The sequence below is a fragment of the Nomascus leucogenys genome, chromosome 5 (genome assembly GCF_006542625.1).
Source record: "Nomascus leucogenys isolate Asia chromosome 5, Asia_NLE_v1, whole genome shotgun sequence".
Lineage (NCBI taxonomy): Eukaryota > Metazoa > Chordata > Mammalia > Primates > Hylobatidae > Nomascus > Nomascus leucogenys.
The window spans coordinates 30,873,351-30,895,649 of NC_044385.1; the positions used below are offsets into that span (position 1 = coordinate 30,873,351).

At 35.4% G+C, this 22,299-nt stretch overlaps 1 protein-coding gene across 1 annotated transcript in view; it reads left to right on the top strand.

The window, feature by feature from the left end:
- The window catches only part of USH2A (usherin), a 795,293-nt gene that overhangs the window by 122,798 nt on the left and 650,196 nt on the right, over positions 1-22,299 (top strand). The window contains exons 10-11 of the mRNA XM_012506628.2: positions 7,188-7,383; positions 10,158-10,288. Of these exons, the coding sequence (XP_012362082.2) occupies positions 7,188-7,383; positions 10,158-10,288 (327 nt within the window). The remainder of the gene's footprint in view (positions 1-7,187; positions 7,384-10,157; positions 10,289-22,299) is intronic.

Here is a 22,299-nt window from a genome sequence, read left to right on the forward strand (position 1 = left end):
TTTAATACATTAGTAATAAATGCACACTGTGGAAAAAATAAAGTTATAAACTTTATCTGTAAACCTACCACCCATTGGTAACCCCAGCCAATACTCTTAGTTTATATACTTTCAGGCATTATATTATTTTTATTAGTAGTAAACCTGTCTCATCTGTCTCTATCTTCTTAAAATTGCATATTTATATCTATAGATAAGTCCACCTTTATCTAGAATAGAGGATTATACTCCATATATTATTTTTAACTTGATTTTCAATTCAAACTGTATTATGAATATATTTCTCTATTTATATTTATAAATGCTAGCCTTATTTTTTTTTAGGAATTGGGACATCTTAAACCACTCTCTTGCTTTTGGGCATTTAATTTGTTTCCTTCTCTTCAGTATTATCAACACCCCATTATTAAAACAGAAAATCTTTATCAAGCAGCTTTAAAAACATATTCTCGGCTGGGCGCAGTGGCTCACGCCTGTAAACCTAGCACTTTGGGAGGCCGAGGCGGGTGGATCACGAGGTCAGGAGATGGAGACCATCCTGGCTAACACGGTGAAACCCCGTCTCTACTCAAAATACAAAGCAAATTAGCCGGACGTGGTGGCGGGCGCCTGTAGTACCAGCTACTCGGGAGGCTGAGGCAGGAGAATGGTGTGAACCTGGGAGGCGGAGCTTGCAGTGAGCCAAGATTGCGCCACTGCACTCCAGCCTGGGCGACAGAGTGAGACTCTGTCTCAAAAAAAAACTATTCTCCTAAATTCTCAGTGGAATTTCTGGGTCCTGTGGAATGTATACATATGTTGCTCCTCCTAAAAGGAATGGATAAACTCCTCTCCTGTAAGCAGTGTTCTGCACTGGCCCTTTCTACAAATTCCTTTCACCCTGGTATTATCATAATCTAAAAAATACTAATTTGAGAATCAAAAAATAACAGCTATGCTTGTTTTCTTCAGGAAAACAGAACAGGTTATCCATATATCTGCAGGGTTTTTTTCTCCACAGAAGAAAGGCCAGCCATTTTCAATAACAAGTAGTGTGGCAGGACCAGAGCCATTCCACTGGGTCAATGGTAAAATTTGTCTTTGGCTTTAAACATTAAGGCAGCCAGGATTGTGTCTTTGAAACATTGATACAGCATTTAGTCCAGTCTTATTTACTATTAGGCTTTTTGATAATGGCTTTGGGCTGACGTTAAGTATAAAATCTGAAATTAGATTTTTTTAAAGATTATAATCAAAAAGCAAAAATGTCTTCCTAGAAATAGCAAAGGAATGCTTTTGCTGGATTTGCTCCACTAACTCATGTAGGCAATATCCCAAACTCAAACAGCCAGCAGTTGCTTTGTAAAAGACAAACTGCATCTGAAATCAGTATGACAGGACCACAGTTTCCATCTCATCACTTCCACCAACTTATATTTAAGAAAGCACAACTTGAATAATAAAAACCACCATAAAGTAAACAAATTCTTCAGTGAGAATGCTTTGAAGTCAAGAGAAAAATAGGCTCAGGGCATTGTGTTACAGCAAAATTTTGCCTTTGGCAAAAGTTTTACAATGGAATAGGGTTTTTAAAATATTGGGAATCGGGTTAATTGCATGGCTAATTGAACTGGGGAAGACAGCTTAATGAGCTCATTTCTCTCCCTCAAATCCAAGAAGTCAGAAGGCAAGTTTTCATCTATTCTTTCATTTATCCAATTAGAACATATCTTCCCCACACATAGGGCTACTAGAAGAAGTAATAGTTATGTCTGATGGCTCTTAGGAAGTATTGTCAATAGATAGGACCTCCTCTGTAGTTACAGCTACAGATGATCAAATTAACCAGAAATAAATTTTGGTCATAAATTTCTTCTTGCTGCACTCTGTAGGCTACCTCCTCCAAAGCAGATCATAGACCAGTGCATTTATGAATCACAGAATCACCTTTTAATGGTTATAGACTATATATAGCATAGTGATAGTCATATACTGCTGGTGCTAGTCAAACTTGAGATCAACAATTCTGTTGGGTTTTTACCCCTCTTTTCCTTCTTTTTCCTCCTCTTCCATCTTCTGACTTTCAGGTTTGAGCACGTAATAACTTCCAGGCTTTGTTTTGGGCATTATTTATATATTACCACTTATCCTAAGATTATTTTGAGTCAGATAAAAGTAAGACATTCCATTAAGTTATCTTCATTTTGAAGATGAAGAAACTGAGATTCACAGAAGTAAAGAGGACTCTAGGACTAACTGTCCATTGTCATTGTTCATGTTACTTAACCTCTTTAGTCCTCTGTTGTGAATCCAATAACGATCAAAGTAGTAGGCAAGTTTGCTGAGGGCCAACTGTGTGACAAGCACTTTGATAACTGATTGGTCTTTACAGCAACCTTATGAGAGAAGTATTATTACTCTCATGTTACAAGTGAGAAAAATAAGGATTAAAGAGATACAGGCAATTACTCAAGAACACAGGGCTAGCAAATCAAGAAACAGAAATTAGATGTGAGATATTGTATCACCCAGGCCTAAAAGATTCAATGAAACAACCCATTTTAAATGTTCAATATAGTAACCAGAGTATACTCTCATCAAATGAGAGTATACTCATCAAATGAGAGTATGCATTTGATGTTACTTTTCACAGTGGCCTTTTTGCGGTTAGTTAACAGCAGCACCAATAATAGAACTAAGCTGTCTGACTCCCAGCCTGTACCTAAATCTCTAACTTTTGATTTTATGAAATAAATTTGATTTGCATATGGGCATTGCTGGTGAGGGAAATGTAAAGAGGTCAATTTCCCCCCTTTAAATTTTTTTGGCTAAAGACCCATAGCTGAAAATATTTTAATGTTTGCTACATATTCTTCTTTTATGAAGTGAGTTTCATTTTATATTTGTAAGTGGTTTTTATTGCAAATCATCACATAACAGTCAATTCTGAAGACTCTCCATAAATGTCACTTTGTGAATTGTTCTCATTCTGTTTCCTCTCTAAATTCCCTCAAGAACAACTTTCTTTGGACATTAATATCATTATTAATTGTGAATTGTCAGTTAACAGCTTAGCAATTGTCTATCATGCTCCTAATGCATGGATGACACAGAGAATATAAAGTCAGTAACTTGTACTTCCTGAAAGATACATATACATAAGCCAATCATTTCAGTAGAGTGACAGGAGCAAGATTGAGGTATTAATAGAGTACTCTGAGAGATGAGAAGAGGGACAACTACCTTAGCCTAAAGTTTTGCAAATGGCTGTGGGGAAAAATAGTCTTTATCACTCTGAAAAGAATATTACAGTGGTATTTTAATTGACCATAGAGTTTAACTTGACCATTGTAAAATGACCAAAAGGGTGAATTATTTTTTACCAATTATTAAAATGTAGCACTACCTGATATAAACATTGTGACCTAATGTTTACATTCTTATTATTTTTTCTCCTTTTTGTCTTTTTCTCTCTCCCCAGCTAAGTAGAAAAAACTCACTTTGTTTTCATGCTAAAATTTTGGAAAACCATTAAACAGCAACACACTGGACAACTTAAATTCTTATATTTTGTCTTCTACCTTTAAGATTGTTAAAGGAAGAAATTGAACTAGTGGGGAAAATTAAATACTGGCCAAAAAAAAATGCTTTTGACCAGTGTATGTTCCAATGATTATGAAATATGTCAAACTGTTCTAAAATGCTAAATATTTGTTGCTATTTATTCTATATTAAAATAGAACAATAGAATAAGCTTTGTTGTCCCAATGTGAAAATAGTTTTTAACAATGTTAATATAAAACAAACAGCAAAGGACCATTATCATGGATAAACAGAGAGACATTACTTTACATGGTTTGACTCTCCTGATTCATAATTTAACATGTAACTTTGGCATATGCTGGGCACTTAGGGAAGTCACATTAAGTATTTCACAGCAAATAGAGAGTGAGAAAAATGATTTCAGAAATCTTGGTATTTGCTTATTATAAATCTTATCTTGAATTTATTGTACTTTACATGAAATATAATTTGATAAAATGTAATTGGTTTTAGTGTATGTGCAAAATGAGAATTTTCTGATCATTCAGATATTAAAATTAACTTTATAAATACAAGTACATTTATTACCTATTAAGATTCTAAGGTGTATTTATTTTAATAAAAGTCTTTATAAAACCTAGATAAATCTCATTTATGATTATAAATGTAAAACTCCTGAATTTTTTTTACTTGGCATTATTTACTATTAATGATGTTGGGTTTATTAAAAAATGCAAGCACAGACTCCAATTAGCCTACTAACCTATTGTATAATTTATCAGTTCAATAGGTCAAACAATTAAATCAGAACATTTAATAAAATTGACAATTTTTTTTATTTTTTTTACATAAATCCATATTGGTTGTTTTGAAGTAACAATTTCTTCTTTAAAATGAAAAAAATTGGCTATGTAAAATCAATAGTCAATACTATAAAAGCTGTAACATTATAGACATTTTCATTAAAATGAGTAAAAAGATAATTATGCCTATCACACTACTATACCACATAAATTAACTATTATGCTGAAAATTCTGTCCAATAAAGTAGGGGAAGGAAATAAATATAAATGTGTATTTAAAATTATGAACTAAATCTTCACTGTTTTACAGGCAAAGGAAAATTCTAATGTCTGATAAAATCTTTGAAGTCAGTTAAAAAAGAAAATACTAAAGAAAAATGAATAATTTTCTCAAAAAGGACTATATCTAACCAAGAACTAGGTGAAGATTGGCATTACTAGTATCCAAAGACATAAATACTAAAACAGTAATTGACATATTATCTAAAATCAAAATATTGAAGATGTAACAATTATGGGCAGAACACAAGAAAATGGACATTCTCAGATATTGCTGGTGTATGAGTTTAATTTTTCTAGAAGGAATTTGACCATATTTAACAAAATCTTTAAAATGTCTATACTCTGATAATGTAATTTCATCTCATAATTTTCTTAAGGTAATACTTAGATATATATCCACTCTCCATCCCCAAAATAAAATGGAAAAAAAATACTAAATGTGTAATGATTGCAGAAGGGTTGAATGTTATTTTATGAGAAATATAAGAAATAATGCAGCAAAATACATGATGTTTAATAATACAAAACTATGTAGTAATACAAAATACATGATGTTTAATAACACAATACCCACATATATTCATAATTTTGAAAAGAAAAAAATATATGCATATACAAATTTGAAAGAAATTGTCTCATGTTGACATTTCAACTTATCATTTGCTAGTCAAATTATCAGTGCTTTTAATTTTCTACCTCCTCCCTTTGTTTTATAAAGAATACTTTTATTATGCCTGTAGTTACATTAAACTCAGTTCAGCTGAATTGTTATTTAAATCTATGGAAAAAATTTTTCTTTGTCCATAAATTGTATTTATATTAGAAAGTTAAAATAATTAATTATAAAACATATATCTGAGTTTTTTTATTTGTTCCATTACATAACAGACCTATTATGTAATGTGAGTAAATTTTGTCTTACAGTTATACAGGCAGTTCTCCCCTGACACAATTCTGATATGCATGAATATCAGTTATCATAGTTTAGTTAAACTCTACCAGTCCTCCAACAGTGTAGCTCAAGTATCGGGTAACATTGAATATTACTGTGAGTAATTACATAAACAAACATTGCTGCTGGCTCTGCAGTCCACAAATTACCACATAAATAACAGATGCACATTGTGGTCAGTGACCAATTACGTTTACTTTTTTCAGTATCTGTTGGTGATTGCGCACTGCACATTTATCATTCAGTTTATTCATAGACAGAGAATCATGTGGTTGTGTTGCCTCCTTGTGAGTGATAAACCCGAGCACTTTACAAACGCAGATATTCAAAAAAGAAGAGAAATCAGACAGCAAAGAGGAAAGCACTGCAAAGAAAGAAAATACTTGAAGTAAAATTCAGATTGAACCTAAGTGGAGTCATAGAAGACATAGTTACTACTGAGGCTTGAGAGATTCTGAATATGTAGTCAGAGCTACTTAGTGAAGGTGAACTTAACATAAGTGAGGAAAGTGCTTGCCACGAATAGGGTGAAGATGTCCTGGAGGAAGTGACACCCAAACACTTCACATTAGAGGAATTCTCACAGGTACTTCACAACACTAAAAGCATAAAAGTTAAAATGTTGGAAGCTGATTCAAACTTAGAAAGGAGCGTGACAATTCACCAAGGCATAGAAAAGATGTGGCCGCGTGCGGTGGCTCATGCCTATAATCCCAGCACTTTGGGCGGCGGAGGCGGGTGGATCACGAGGTCAGGAGATCCAGACCATCCTGGCTAACACAGTGAAACCCCGTCTCTACTAAAAATACAAAAAATTAGCCAGGCGTGGTGGCGGGCACCTGTAGTCCCAGCTACTCGGGAGGCTGAGGCAGGAGAATCGCTTGAATCCGTGAGGCGGAGCTTGCAGTGAGTGGAGATCATGCCACTGCACTCCAGCCTGGGGGACGGCAAGACTCTGTCTCAAAAAAAAAAAAAAAAAAAGATGCTGGTGTTCAGTGTGGTAAGTTATAGGTGAGATGAAGGCAAACACTGTTCAAAGTACTTTTAGTGAGTATTTTACAAAGGAGTAAAACAACTGCTCCAAGTTTTTAATGTTTTAAATTACAGAGTACTAAATAAATGGTCGTTTTTACTGGTTTATTTCTTTACATTTATAACCGGCAGTGGGGAGTTGTTAACATGTTGAAGTTTTACATAGTCTTAGAACTATCATAACCTTCCCTGTTGATTAAGATCACTTTGCATGTTTGTAACACAAAGGATAAACACTTGAGGGGATAGATGCCCCATTTTCCAAGATGTGATGATTACGCGTTGTATGTTTTTTTCAAAACATCCCATGTAGCTTATACATACATACACCTTCTACGTACCCACAAAAAATAAAAATTAAGAAAAAAAAGATCATTTTGCATGGTTCAAGCTTGCATGGTCACTTTTACAATTCCACCCTACCATGCCCATAAATATGCTATTTCTGACTTATGAAATATTTTTCAAATAAAACCATTGCTGACTTTTAACTCACTGATATGTGCTTTACTTCTGGTGAAAGGCCTAACATATCAATAAAATGAAAGAAAATCACAGCTTTATTTTCTTTACTGTTCTGATATTTTTTGTTCTAGTGTGATCGCTGCTTGCCTCTTTATAATGACAAGCCTTTCCGCCAAGGTGATCAAGTTCACGCTTTCAATTGTAAACCTTGTCAATGCAACAGCCATTCCAAAAGCTGCCATTACAACATCTCTGTAGACCCATTTCCTTCTGAGCACTTCAGAGGGGGAGGAGGAGTTTGTGATGATTGTGAGCATAGTACTACAGGTAAGTAGCAAATAAATTCCTGAGTTGGTTTGGAGGCCTGTGTGCTTCTATCTGCAATACATATTATTTTGAATTATGTTATTGCTATCTTATTTAAAGATGTAATTTCATACCTTTAAGTTTGAAAATCAAAGCTAGTTCACCAAATCTTCCTATTTCCAAATCACTAGGTAGTTTTCAGAAATAGCACTCTAGTCTTAAATTATATCTTTTCAGGAAAAGGATTTTGTTGTTGTTGTTGCTGTTGTTTTGTTTTGTTTTGTTCTTTAAAGGGTTCACACCATTTGACTAAACCACAACTATATTTAGAATAACTCAGGAATGCTTACTTTGAACACATATCCTTAAAATAAGTTTCCTTTTGTCCCCTTTATTGTTCTTTATGTCTGGATTCTCATGTGGAGATTGCATTCATTCAGATTTGGCATGGACACTGGTAATCTGAGAATACTCTTTTTGAAAACACTAATTAAATGGAGTTGATGATAATCAAAGTCCTGTTCTAAAACTACAAAGCCTTTGACTAGTCATTGAAAAATACCATCCTTTTTTTGAAAGGCAAGAGATGGCCAACATCTGAATTTGTAAAATATAATAGCATATGTCTGATGGGTTTCAAAGTGGTACTCTTAAGCATGAATCCATTTATCAGCTGATTATTGATAACTTAAATATCACAAGATCTTGGGTAGGTGCTAGGGAAATGAAGATGAATAAGACAATGAATTTTCTGTCTTTGGGTTATTGTACAGTGGGAAAGACAGACTATTGAAAGGAACGATTACAAAGTTGTCTGATGATTGCTAAGATAGGGCAAGGACAGTAGGAGTTAACCAGTTGAAGGATTAGGATGCTGAACTAAGGCTTACAGTTAGGGAAACATTTTGTGCAGTGGCCTAGAGGAGAGAGAAACATGACACCTTTGAAAAACCGAAAGATGGGCAAATGGCTGGTGGTAAGAGATATTAGGAAGGAAGGCAGGGCAAGATCATAGAGGACTCTGGAGCCATGATAAAGCATTTGGCTTTTATCTAAGGTCAAGGAGATGACACTTAAGGGTTTTATATGGGAAAGGAGCATAATCAGTTACTTGTTATTAAAAGATACACCTGGTTATAAAGTAAAAAATGGATTAGAGAAGGTTAGAGTGGTTGGGGAAAACCAGTTAGTGAGGTGCTGCAATTATCCGGGTGAGAAATAATGTCAGAATACATTTCAGATGGTATGGATAGAGAGAAATGGATCCAAGAGATATTTGGGATAAAAATGTGAGTGTTTTGTGAGCAGAGTGTAGGCAAGGGAAGGAAGGAGAGCCAAGACTGATACCTAACATTACATCCTAGCTTGAGCAGTAGGCTCAACGTTGGTGCCAGCCATTGAGATAGAAAATACAGGAGGATTGAGATGAGGGAGGGGATGGCAAGTTCTGTTGTGGATATGTTCACTCGGTTTCCAACAGACATAGGAGAAACTCCTGGGGGCAGTTGGAAACACAGTTCTGAAGCTCTTTTCTTCAAGGAAATCCTCTCATAATGCTTTAGAGAAGATCAGAATTACTTATACATGTTAGTGACAACTATGCTTATCATGGTTTATAAATGTGTATTACTCCTGGTATAATTTAGTTAAGATTCCTCTAACCTCCTAGACTGTAAGAGAGCTTTGTGAAAGAGATGCAATGGGTATTGTGTATTTAGTTCACTACTGTATTACACAGCACTTAGCACAGTATTTGGTACATAGTAATCACACAATAAATATTCACTAATTGATAAACAAAAGAGAGATTTCTAGATTGGAGATACAGATTTGGGAGTCAACAGCATATGTAAATGGAAATAGTCTAGAAATATTATAAATCAATTTAGTTTTTAACTAGCTCAATAGCCAATATCTATCAGAATATGAGTTTTCATATTATTGATTATTGATTATTTCTGTAGTCTTCTAATATTGGGGCAATTTCAATATTTTTTGAGCAAAGTACATCATGCTTAAAGGGGGAATTGATAGTCTTGAGTTTTATTTCAGCTTATTTCAATTATCTTATATATTAGTCACATTCACTTTAAAAACTCCTTGTAGTTTAGGGTTTTTTATTGCATAATATAGCAAAGAAAATTTGTAATTATAAATTATAAACTATAGGAATTACCTGATATATCTAACATGTCAGGCTATTCTAGTATTTCATATGAAAAGTACTTGGTATCTCTAAATATAATGAATTTCTATTTCAATCTTTGAAATGAAAAATAATGGCCACTAACATAATCATTTGTTTTTAATTGTGTTAACTACAGAATAATAAATTATATTAAGAGAAGTCTCCCATTTTACGTGATTGAGTTCTAGAAAATTATTTCCAATACTACATAACTGCTTGCTTCTTACTATATAAGTATCATCTACCACATATGTAGAAATTTCTCCTACTGTATTGAATTTAGATAAAGTGCCTGGCCCCAGACATAAAGTTTTAAGTTTAGGAACAAACTCTTTCCAAATGTATGGGCCCCTATAAAGCACAGCTTTTTAGAAGTGTGGTATTATATAACAGATGGGAGTTTAATGAAGTAAAGCACAGTTTGTAACAGGTTCATTGTTTCATATGCTCTGGATCACTAAATTGGCAGGTAGAGATGAAAGGTGCATTAAAATGGACGTCCCAAAAATTATAGAATTCCCTCAAAGGAATACAGTCTTTAATTTTGAATTATGCAGCTGATTTTAATGAATTAGAAGTCATAATGCATAACCTTTCCCTGATGCAGGAAGGAACTGTGAGCTGTGCAAGGATTACTTTTTCCGACAAGTTGGTGCAGATCCTTTGGCCATAGATGTTTGCAAACCCTGTGACTGTGATAAAGTTGGCACTAGAAATGGTAGCATTCTTTGCGATCAGGTGAGTTTTTCTGAGTATTTAAGGTAAAGGATTACTCTGTCCGCCAGAAACTTATTTGGATGTTATTTCACTAGTAGAATTGAAGACTGCATTTACCAGGAAATCCTCTATGTGCATTTGCATTTCAAAGAGATGGTTGTTCCTGTGCAACTTTTAGTATGGACACGAAATATAGCACTAGTTCGGTGGTCTTTTGCATATAAAAAGGCTTATTTTAGTTTTAATTTTACAAATGTCAAAAAATCAAAGGGTAGAGGTTCCAAGTAAATTGGGGTATATGTCTTGGAATTATTGGTGAATTAATATTAATACATGATATAAATAAACAAGAATAGTTTCTCCAAAAATTCCATAGAAGATCGTATAGCAAAAGTCACTTACACTTAGGGCCAGATGGAAATTATGATAGCCTCGCTTCTAAATTTCTTAGTCGAACGTTCCCTCTTAAAAGTACAATGGAGTTTTTATAATTTTAAAACATTCTTTTTACTTACATCACAAATATCGATGTCTAGCCTACATGCACACAGATTCTAACTAACCTCAGTTCATGTATCCTACCTCAAGCAGAAAAATGCGCTTCTTATTTAAGCTGAAGTTTTTACCTGTTCTGGTAATACTAATAAGTGAAAATTGTGAAAATCGGTAAAGGAGAAATTTACTTTGAAGAATCAATTCAATGATTGTATTAATTTTAAACAATTATATATTCTGTTATAAATACATAAGGCTAGGAGCATAAACCACAATCCAGTTATAGAACATTCGTTAAAAAGTTATATTGTGAACATAATACATACAAGACAAAATATCTTTCTCATATAATTTTGAGAATTCATTAAAAATTGCTTTCCCAAATAAAAGACAAATATAAACCAAGACAAAATATAGATTCAAAGACCTTCAGAGTAACCGTCATGTGTTAATAAGGGGGCATTACATGCTTCATTAGAAAGCTGAAGAGTAGAAAAATTATTAATAAAGACAATTTCTACTATTTTTATTTTATAACATTGAGGGACTATTTTCTCAGAAAGTCATACTACAGTTTTCCATATATTAATTAGTAAATTCTGACTGTATCTTTATATTATATTTCATTTTTACACATCTACCCTGAGTTTTCAGCATGGCTATCGTTTGCTTATCATTCAAATATGGATAGATCATATTTTGAGAGATCTTTGCTGACCACCCAATTACAAAACATTCTCAGGTTTTTCATATTATCCCATGTTACTCTAATTACAGGCTTTGTAAAATTAATTTATTTGTTTACTTTTCTTCTTCTCTCTGTCCAACATAAACAGAACAGTTTCGGTCATATAAAAAGCCCCCAATAAGTATTTGCCACATAAATGTTGAATGAATAAAGAGAGATTATCTGAGCACTGATCTTATAGTTAGATTGTTATTTTAAACGGTCATTACAATTATCTGAGCATTATGTAAATGTTCACTTGCAGAACAGTTTTTCTCCCTGAAAATCTAAGGTCAAGAGCTTTGTTGTATAGTATAGGAAGACTGTAAACTATAGTTTTACCTCCCAGAATCTCAGTTACGTGTCTAACCTACACGAGTTACAGTGCATCAGATTTGTCTCTCCATTTCACCATTCAGATCTACAAGAAATTGAAACCTGATTTTTCTGACCTCAAACTTCTATTTCAAGTCCATTTTATACTGGCTCTAGATTTCTTTCTTAACATCTTATAAAGTGGAGCTAATTATTGGATGGAATTATGAAAGATTGTACCATTTATAAGCAGGATATTAGCTGTAGATAGTGTTATTTTTTAAGTTGGAGAAATTTTTCTCTATTCCTAGTTTTTCTGAGAGTGGTTTTTATGAATGGCGTTGAATTTTGTCAGCTGCTATTTCTGCATCAATTATTATGATCACGTGATCTTTTTTCCTTAGTTTGTTAGTAACGTAGAATACATTGGTTGCTTTTCAAATGTTGAACCAGTGTTGCATCCCTGGACTAAAACCACCTTTGTGTGTGTCTTTGTGTGTAATTCTTTTCATATATTGTTAAATTTTATTTGCTAAAATTTTGCTAAGGATTTGACATCTGTACTCACAAGAAATATTGCTCTGTGGTTTTGTTTTTATATATTTTGTTTGTTTCATTTTGTTATTAGGATAATACTCTCGTAAAATGAATTATAAAATCTTCCTTCCTGTTGTTTTTCTATAAGAAATGCAAAACTGGTGTTAATTACTCTTTAAAGTTTACCCCATTCTAATACATAGTATTCTAATACATAGAATACCCCATGTATTAGTCCGTTTTTATACTGCTGTGAAGAAATACCTAAGACAGAGTGAGTTGTAAAGAAAAATAGGTTTTTATTTATTTATTTATTTATTTAGAGACAGAGTCTCACTCTGTCACCCAGGCTGGAATGCAGTGGCATGATCTCGGCTCACTGCCACCTCCACCTCTGGGGTTCAAGCTATTCTCCTGCCTCAGCCTCCTGAACAGCTGGGATTGCAGATGCTCACCACCATGCCTGGCTAATTTTTTTTTTGTATTTTTTAGTAGAGACAGAGTTTCACCATGTTGGCCAGACTGGTGTCAAATCTCACCCACCTCAGCCTCCCAAAGTGCTAGGATTACAGGCATGAGCCACCACGCCTGGCCAGAAGAATAGATTTAATGGACTTACAATTCTACATGGCTGGGAAGGCCTCACAATCATGGCTGAAAGCAAAGGAGAAGCAAAGGCATGTCTTACATGGCAGCAGGCAAGACAGAAGTGCCAAGTGAGGAACAGGGAAAGCCCCTTTTGAAACCATCAGATTTCATGAGAACTAACTCACTATCATTAGAACAGAATGGGAGAAACTGCCCCCATGATTCAATTATCTCCACCTGGTCTCTCCCACAACACTGGGGATTATGGGAACTACAGTTCAAGATGAGATTTGGGTTGGGACACAGCCAAACTCACACTTGGCCCCTCCCAAATCTCATGTTCTCACCATTCAAAACAAAATCATGCCCTTCCAACAGTCCCTCAAAGTGTTAACTCATTCCAGCATTAACTCGAAAGTTCAAGTAAGTCTCATCTGAGACAAGGCATGTCCCTTCTGCCTACAAGCCTGTAAAAGCAAAAGCAAGTTAGTTACTTCCTAGATACAATAGGGGTACAGGCATTGGGTAAATACATGCATTCCAAATAGGAGAAATTTGCCAAAACAAAGGGCCTACAGTCCCCATGCAAGTCTGAAACTCAATGGGACAGTCATTAAATCTCAAAGTTACCAAATGACCTCCTTTGACTCCATATCTTACATCCAGGGCATGCTGATGCAAGAGGTGGCTCCCACAGCCTTGGGCAGCTCGGTCCCTGTGGCTTTGCTGGGTACAGCCCTCCTCCTGGCTGCTTTCACAGGCTGGCATTGAGTGTCTATGGCTTTTCCAGGCACACGATGCAAGGTGTTGGTGGATCTACCATTCTGAGGTCTGGAGAATGGTGGCCCCCTTCTCACAGATTCACTAGGCAGTACCCCAGTGGGGACTCTGTGGGGGGGTCTGACCCCACATTTCCCTTCCACACTACCTTAGCAGAGTTACTTCATTCATTAGGGCTTTGCCCCTGCAGCACATCCTCTGTCTGGACATCCAGGCATTTCCATACATCCTCTGAAAGCTAGGTGGAGGTTCCCAAACCTCAATTCTTATCTTCTGCACACCTGTAGGCCCAGCACCATGTGGAAACTGCCAAGGCTTGGAGCTGCCATTCTGTGAAGCAATGGTCTGAGCTGTATGTTGGCCCCTTTTAGCCAGAGCTGGAGCAGTCGGGACATGGCACCAAGTCCCTAGACTGCACACAGCAGGGGGGCCCTGGGCCCATGAGACCATTTTTTCCTCCTAGGCCTCCAGGCCTATGATGGGAGGGGTGATAAACATGCCCTGGAGACACTTTCCCCCATTGTCTTGGTGATTAACATTTGACTTCTTGTTACTTATGCAAATTTCTGCAGCCAACTTGAATTTCTCTCCAGAAAATGTGTTTTTCTTTTCTACTGCATTGACAGCCTGCAAATTTTTCAAACTTTTATGCTCTGCTTCCTCTTTAACACTTACTACTTAGACATTTCTTCCACTAGATACCCTAAATCATCTCTTTCAAGTTCAAAGCTCTGCAGATCTCCAGGGGAGGGGCAAAATGCCACCAGCCTCTTTGCATAGCAAGAGTGACCTTTACTCCAGTTCCCCACAAGTTACTTATCTCCAGCTGAGACCACCTCAGCCTGGCCTTTATTGTCCATATCACTATCAGCATTTTGGTCAAAGCCATTCAACAAGTCTCTAGGAAGTTCCAAACTTTCCCACATCTTTCTGTCTTCTGAGCCCTCCAATCTCTTTCAAACTTTCCCACATTTTCTTACCTTCTTCTGAGCCCTCCCAACTGTTCCAGCCTCTGCCTGTTACCCAGTCCCAAAGTTGCTTCCACTTTTTTGGGTGTCTTTACAGCAGCACCCCACTACCCAGTACTGATTTACTGTATTAATCCATTCTCACTCAACTATAAGAACAAACCTGAGACTGGGTAATTTATAAAGGAAGGAGGTTTAATTGACTTATAGTTCCTCAGGGCGGGGGAGGCCTCAGTAAACTTACAATCATGGCAGAAGGGGAAACAAACTTCTTCACATGGTGGCAGCAAGGAGAAGTGCCAAGTGAGGGTGGGGGAAAGTTCCTTATAAAACCATCAGATCATGTGAGAACTCACTATCAGGAGAATAGGATGGGAGAAACTGTCCCTCATGATTCAATTAACTCCACCTGGTCCCTCCCACGACATATGGGGATTATGGGAACTACAATTCAAGATAAGATTTGGGTGGGGACCCAGCAAACACATATTGCTCCAGTAAAACTATCTCAGATTTCTTTGGAAACAGAAATAATTTATTATTAATTCAAAATAAAATACTACATATATATGTACATATATATGTGTATATATATGTATATATAGAGAGAGAGAGACAGAGAGAGAGATACAAGGAAATGAGAGTCATATTAACATCATTAGGAATTTAATATCACTAGAAGACTGTTGAGAATTACCTTAAAATACCAAAAGAAGACATTTTGAAGAAAAACCTGATACCCAGTTCTATCCAAGCTATGGCACCAACATGAGGTTAAGATTCTTTTTGTACTGAGAGATGGTCAAAACATTACCATTCATAACCCTATATTAAAATATTTAATATGCAAAGTGAAAAAGGAATGTAAGACTGGGGACAACATTAAACAAAGGAAATGACAAACAATTATGATCCAAAGAAATAAATACATAAGTCAAAAAATATTTTCAAAGTATCCATTGGTCTTTATGGTCTTCAAGGACCGTTTCCTTACATAGGTGTTTAATAATTCAATTTTATTTAAGATCAAATCACAATTTTTTGTTTTGTACTGAATAATTTTCATGTGAACATAATACAATTAGTTTATATTAAGTATAAGGTTCAATCCATAGGCAAAGGATATATGACATAATGTCTATGAAATGAAAGATAAATAATATAAAATTGATTCTCTATATATGGATGGATAGATATAAATTTAGAAATTATGGATAAAAAAGAAATAGTAAAAGGTAAAAATGCATTAATTTCTCTAAATTTCAAGTAGAAAGTCATTAGATATTAATTAGGTATGTTATTTAGAGATAAACAAATAACAAGTAGAGGGCTAAAAATACTAATATATCCGAATATTTCAGTGAGAAACTGCATGCTTTTTTCCTAAGATCAAAAGCAAGATAACAATATCCCCTAACATTGTACTGAAAGTTCTAGCCAAGAAAATGAAATAAAAGACATTGAGATTGGAAAAAGAGAAGTTATTTGTATTTGCATATGGCATTATCTTATAGATAGAAAATCCTAAGGAATTAATTCAAAAGTATTAAAACTAATAAATTCAGGCTGGGTGTGGTGTCTCATGCCTGTAATCCCAGCACTTTGGGAGGCCGAGGCAGGTGGATCACGAGGTCAGCAGATGGAGACCATCCTGGCTAACATGGTGAAACCCGGCTCTATTAAAAATACAAAAACAAAATTAGCTGGGTGTGGTGGTGGGTGCCTGTAATCCCAGCTACTGGGGAGGCTGAGGCGGGAGAATGGTGTGAACCTGGGAGGTGGAGCTTGCAGTGAGCCGAGATCGTGCCACTGAACTCCAGCCTGGGCGACAGAACTACATCTAACAACAACAACAAAAAACCTAATAAATTCAGCAAGGTTGCAGAGTACAATATCAATACACAAAGATCAATTATATTTCCATATATTTGCACTGAACAATCTGAAAATAAAGAAAACTTCTTTTAAAATATCACCAAAAGATTAAATATTTAGGAAAACATTTAGTAAAAGAAGTGTAAAATTATATTCAGAAAACTATAAAACATTGCTGAAATAAATTAAAGAAGAACTAAATAAATAGAGTGACATCCAATGCTCATGTATCAGAAGACTTAGTATTATTAAATTAACAACACTCTCCAATTGATCTACAGATTTATTGTCATCTTTGTTAAATGCCCACCTTACTTCTTTGCAGACATTGACCAGGTGATCCTAAAGTTTGTATGAAATTCATGGGACTCAAAAATGTCCAAGAAAACCTTGTAAAAGAAGAGTTGGAAAACTCACCCTTCCCAATTTCAGAATTTACTATAATCAAGACAGCATGGTACTGGGATAAAGATAGACATAGAGACATATTCACTGAAATAGAACTGAGAGTTTAGAAATAAGCCCTCATATTTATAGTCAATTGATTTTTGACAACAGTGCCAAGACAGTTCAGTGGAGAAAGTGTAGTCGTTTTAACAAATAGTCCTGGGACAATTGTGTTTTTATATGCAAAAGATTGAAGTTGGACTCCTACCCCACCTCACATATAAACAAATTAATTCAAATTAAACAAAATATTGAATATAAAAGCTAAAACTATAAAATCTTGAGAAGAAAATATAGATGCAAATCCTCATGTCCTCAAATTAGCCAGTGGCTTTTTAGATATGACACCAAACGCCTAAGAAACAGAAGATAAAATGTGTAAATTGGACTTCTTTAGAATTAATATTTCAAAGCACATCAACAAGAAAGTGAAATAAACAACCCAAAGAATTAGTTGCAAAGCATAGAATAAATATGTAATAATGAAGAAAAGATTTGCAAAGCATATATCTGTTAAGAAGCTTGTCTAGTATATATGAAGAACATGAAGTGAATAATCAAAAGACAAATAACTCAATTTTAAAATGGGAAAATAATCTGAATAGATATTTCTCCAAGGAAGATATAAAATGACGACCAAGCACATAAAAATGTTTTTGACATCATTAGTCATCAGGGAAATGCAAATCAAAACCACTGTGCAAGCCCACTTCCCAACCAGTGGGATGAATACAACTCAAAAAAAAAAAAAAAAAAAAAAAAAAACAGACAAAAACAAAAGTTGGTGAGGATGTGGAGAAATTGGAGTCTTCTCATAGACTGCTTATGAGAATGTAAAATGTGCACCGACTTTGGAAAATGGCTTGGTGTTTCTCAAAATATTAAAGATGGAATCACCATATGACCCAGAAGTTTCACTCCTCTGTATGTATCATATATCCTCATAAAATCATATTGGTGAATGTCAATGCCACATTATTTATAATAGTCAGAATGTCCATCAACTGCTGAATGAATAAGTAAAATGTAGTATAATCACACAATGGAATATTATTTTACATTAAAAAGAAAGAAAGTACTGGTACCTGCTACAAAATGGACTCAAGTCTCAGAAATTAGAGTAGGGGAAGGAAGAGGAACGAAGAAGAGAGAAAGCTTGTTTTGTTTTGTTTCCAAGTGTAAAAATTTATTTTAAAAATACATGGAAGGAAAGACATGCTTTAAAATGTTAACTTTTTTGGTTTAAAAAACATTTTTCCTTTTATATAAACTTTTTTCTCTTTCCAAATCTGCTTTATTTATAAGTTTTATAGTCAGAAAAAAAGGAGAATTTTCATTCAACCTGATATATAGCCAGAGAGAATTACACATAAGAATAGGAATGTAAATAAGAATGATAGAACTGTTTTCTGACTTTAAAACCCCACATTGTTTATCTTTAAATCACATGCATATATTATCTTAGTTTTTATTATTTTATCATGCTCCAAGTATAGAGACAAAGTTTATGGAATATCGTTACATGTGGAGATATTGTGTCAAGTCCACCTTGCCTAATTAATGTTATAAAAGATTTCTAAAAATGTTTCCAGACGTTGTCAATAGGATAACAGAACACACACTAAAAAAGTTGTCAACAATGTCAGAATTATAAACTGCGAAATTGAATTCAAGGACATTTACAAAATTCATGCAATTTCAATCCTTAATAATAGGGAGCACACAAGGAAATTAGGCAGTAGTTCAAGTCTCATTTTATTATAATAACTTAGGAATGAAGCCAGCCCCAAATGGCCTGAGTGACTGTGTCGTGCGCTCTATGTTCTGGAAGGGAACTTTCCCTTTGGCACATGTCATTTGAAACTCAATCCAATCTCATAAGATATGGCATGTTTGCCTTATTCTTCCATAAGAAATGTTGTAATTCTTCCTCATGTGAATGCCAAAATCTTGAGAGGGGCATAATGTAATGCTCTGAGTCACCGAATCCTAAAAATACTGATGCCAAAGTCAAGACACAGAGAACATCTAAAGCACAGTACTAATATTAATAAGAGAGAGGAAAATGAAGAGTAATAATGATTATTGAGGAGTAACTAACATGGAATCCTTGGATCCCTTGGGTTACTATGTGAGTGTATAGTTTATGTCTGTATAAATTGAGTAGGATACAATTTATGTCTGTGTCAAACAATTGTAAGTCTGTGTATTTTTCTTTTCTTTTTCTTTTGTCTCTATTTTTGAGGGTGAGAGCTTTCAGTACTTTCATCAGATCCAAAAGGGATACATGAACCAAAAAAGATGATGATTACTTCACCGTGGAAGTCTATGTTATGAACAGCCTTGGTTATTAGTTCAGGTACATATAATGTGAGTTTTCCAGGATACCACTGCACTTCCCTCTTGTTTGCTTGAACTTAATGCATGAATTACTTGACATGCATCCTGAGATGGAGGTTAACTCTCCTTTTCCATTTCCTCATCTAGTGTGACTTAAGTTCAGGTCAATCAAATAGAGTCCCAGGCCTAGATGATGCCTCTTCTGTACTTTGACATATCTGGAGAAGGATCTGTGGATCCACATCTAAAGTGCATACATCTAGAGATCTCAGTCTGATCCTGACCCAAGGTGGGAGTTATCCGTTTGTCTCCATCCTTTCCCTCCACCGACCCCACTCCTCCACATATTTGCTGGTAGTCCTAGAGTCCCTGCTATAGCCACCTCCACAGGTGATGGTGATAAGGTAGGGAGACCAGTGAAAATCCCTAACATAAGTCCCTAGCATATGGCCTGACTCATGTAGAATGCATTCAAGAAATATTGTCTGAGTGCTTTCTTGCTTGGGACTTTTTTCATCCCTGCTACCTTCTCTCCCGTTTACTTTGCTTGTTATTGGGTTGAGCTGAGGAAGCCATGGGGGTTCAGCCACTATAGTCAAGATGGTGGTCGTCAGCTAGGGTAGTCCTCAAACTTTTAATGCATATGTGAATATCCTAGGTATCTTTTTAAAAGACAGATTCTGATTCAGGAAGTTTGGGGTTGGGGCTCAGATTTTACATTTGTAAAAGTTCCCAGGTGATACAATTGCTGCCGATCTGTGAACCACTTTTTGATAACCAAGGAGTTAGAACACTGTCTATCAAAGATATGTAGACCAAAGAAGTTGAATGTAGATGGGGGTGGGGGAGGTGTGAGTTCGTGCTTACGAGCACATGTATACACTTGGTCAGTTGTGGGTTACTTTGCTCCATCCTCTGAATCCCATCTTAAAAGCAAGTGGTTTTCCAAGTTGTCCAAATTAAGTTAGGCTTGAATTGTGCCCTGGGCTCTACCTTTAATATTAGAGTATATAACCTAATAGCCATTTTTAAAAGGAAATAAAAACAACAAATAAGGGAATTAAAAAGTTGTCTGAAAACCAAAAATACAGTTGTAATTATATAAAAAGAGATAAGAATAGCAGACTGTAATGCTCAATAAAGCATCAATACGTTACTGCGATAGCACCAGAACAGAAACAAATGATTAAGAGATATATAAAAATAGATTAATAAGAAAGGAGACTGAGGTTGAAATGAATTAGATTAAATGGAAAGGCATCAGTGAAGGAAGCATTTCTAGGTCTGACCTATGGAAGATGGAATAATAAGGAACAGAGACCCTACTCATGAAAATTGATTGTTCTGCTGAAGTGATAATTTTCAAAAAAATACATTTAAAGTTTGAACAGAATATACTTTCTCTGCATAATGTACCATTTTTCTGCAGTTCATTAATGGTTTCTCTTCTGTTCAGAATTAGGTATTTGTCATTAATTACCATAACATGTCCAAAAGTCATCAGGTGAACTTTCCTGAAGTATATTCTTATATTTTGTATGACTCAAATGTTAAAGTGTACAAATAGAAAAAATAAGTATTGCATAAGTTTCCTTAGCTTATGAGAAATCTGACCATGAATAGTATGATCCATGGATATTGGATGTATACATTGAGGTGGTGAAGGATGTGAAAAGAGGGGAGTTTTCCCAGAGCTTCAATAGAGACAGAAAGGTCTTGGCACAAGCCATGCGGTCTCTCCTTCAGAGAATTAGGGAAGTTTAGTAGTAATATTTCTCATAGAGCTGGTAAATTGAGTAATATCTGATTATTCTGAGATTGTAGAGGATGAGATTCACAAAGACAGGAACAAAGGTCCTGGGGTATAAATGGGAAAAGAAGGGAAAAATTAATCTTAGCTGGATAGGAAGGTTAGTATTGAGGGAGTTATCCAAGAATTAAGGTTGTGACAAACTGCCTGAAAGTAAAAATAGATGGAGTTGTAACTGAGATGAGGTCTCAGCCTCCAGTTTATGTTGAGTTCCACATGTTTGAATACATCTGACATCTTCTTGGGAACAAGCTCATCACAAGGGCCCAGGTATACAAAATTGGCTAAATACTAATACCTCGGGCATTTAAGGCTAGATTCAATAGCCTTAAATAGCCATAATAGCACTAGCAGAAGCATTAGGTAGTGACTGGGTATTGGAAGAACTGATTTAACTAGTAAGTGCAAGATAATGCAATACAAGGCCCGTTGCTTTGCTACCAATAGCAATGTAGTTAGAATAGGCTAAACAGATATAACAAACCCCCAAATATCTAGTGGCCCAAACAATATATAGGCTCATTTGTTGCTCATATAACCTCTCCAAGACAACTGTTCCTACCTCCTTGTTGGATCTTCTCTTTGTGACAATTCACGGACACATGCTCCTTCCATTGCCTGGATCTGCCTTTAACTAGGGAAGGAAAAGACACTGTGGAAAACAACTTCCACTTTTAAAATGCTTTGGTCCAAAAGAGGTGTGCATCACTTCTGCTATCATTGCCATTGATGATAGCTAGTCACATTGCTAACTAGTTACATAGAAGGCTGAAGACATGTAGTCTCTAGCTGGGTAACCACTTTGCAGCTGCAGTTGTGTACTATCGAAGACTAGGGAGAATGAGTCTTGTGGGGAGCATGTCATCTCTGCCTAATACTCATGCAACAGAAGGTAGCCCAAGAGTGAAAGGGGCATTCTCTTCTTTTCTACACACAGAACAGGATAGCTTCTGTTTAATGAGGACCTCTGAGAATAGAGTACCCCATCAGCATCTCAGGGGTGCCAAGCCATTAATATTGGTGGGAGTACCTGCTTGGAGGTGGACTCTGTAATAGTGGTAGATGCACCTGTGAAAGCATATATGATAGCAGCATGTATCAGCAAGAGAGAATTGGATATAGGAGGAGAAACATCTTGTGTGCAAGGTTA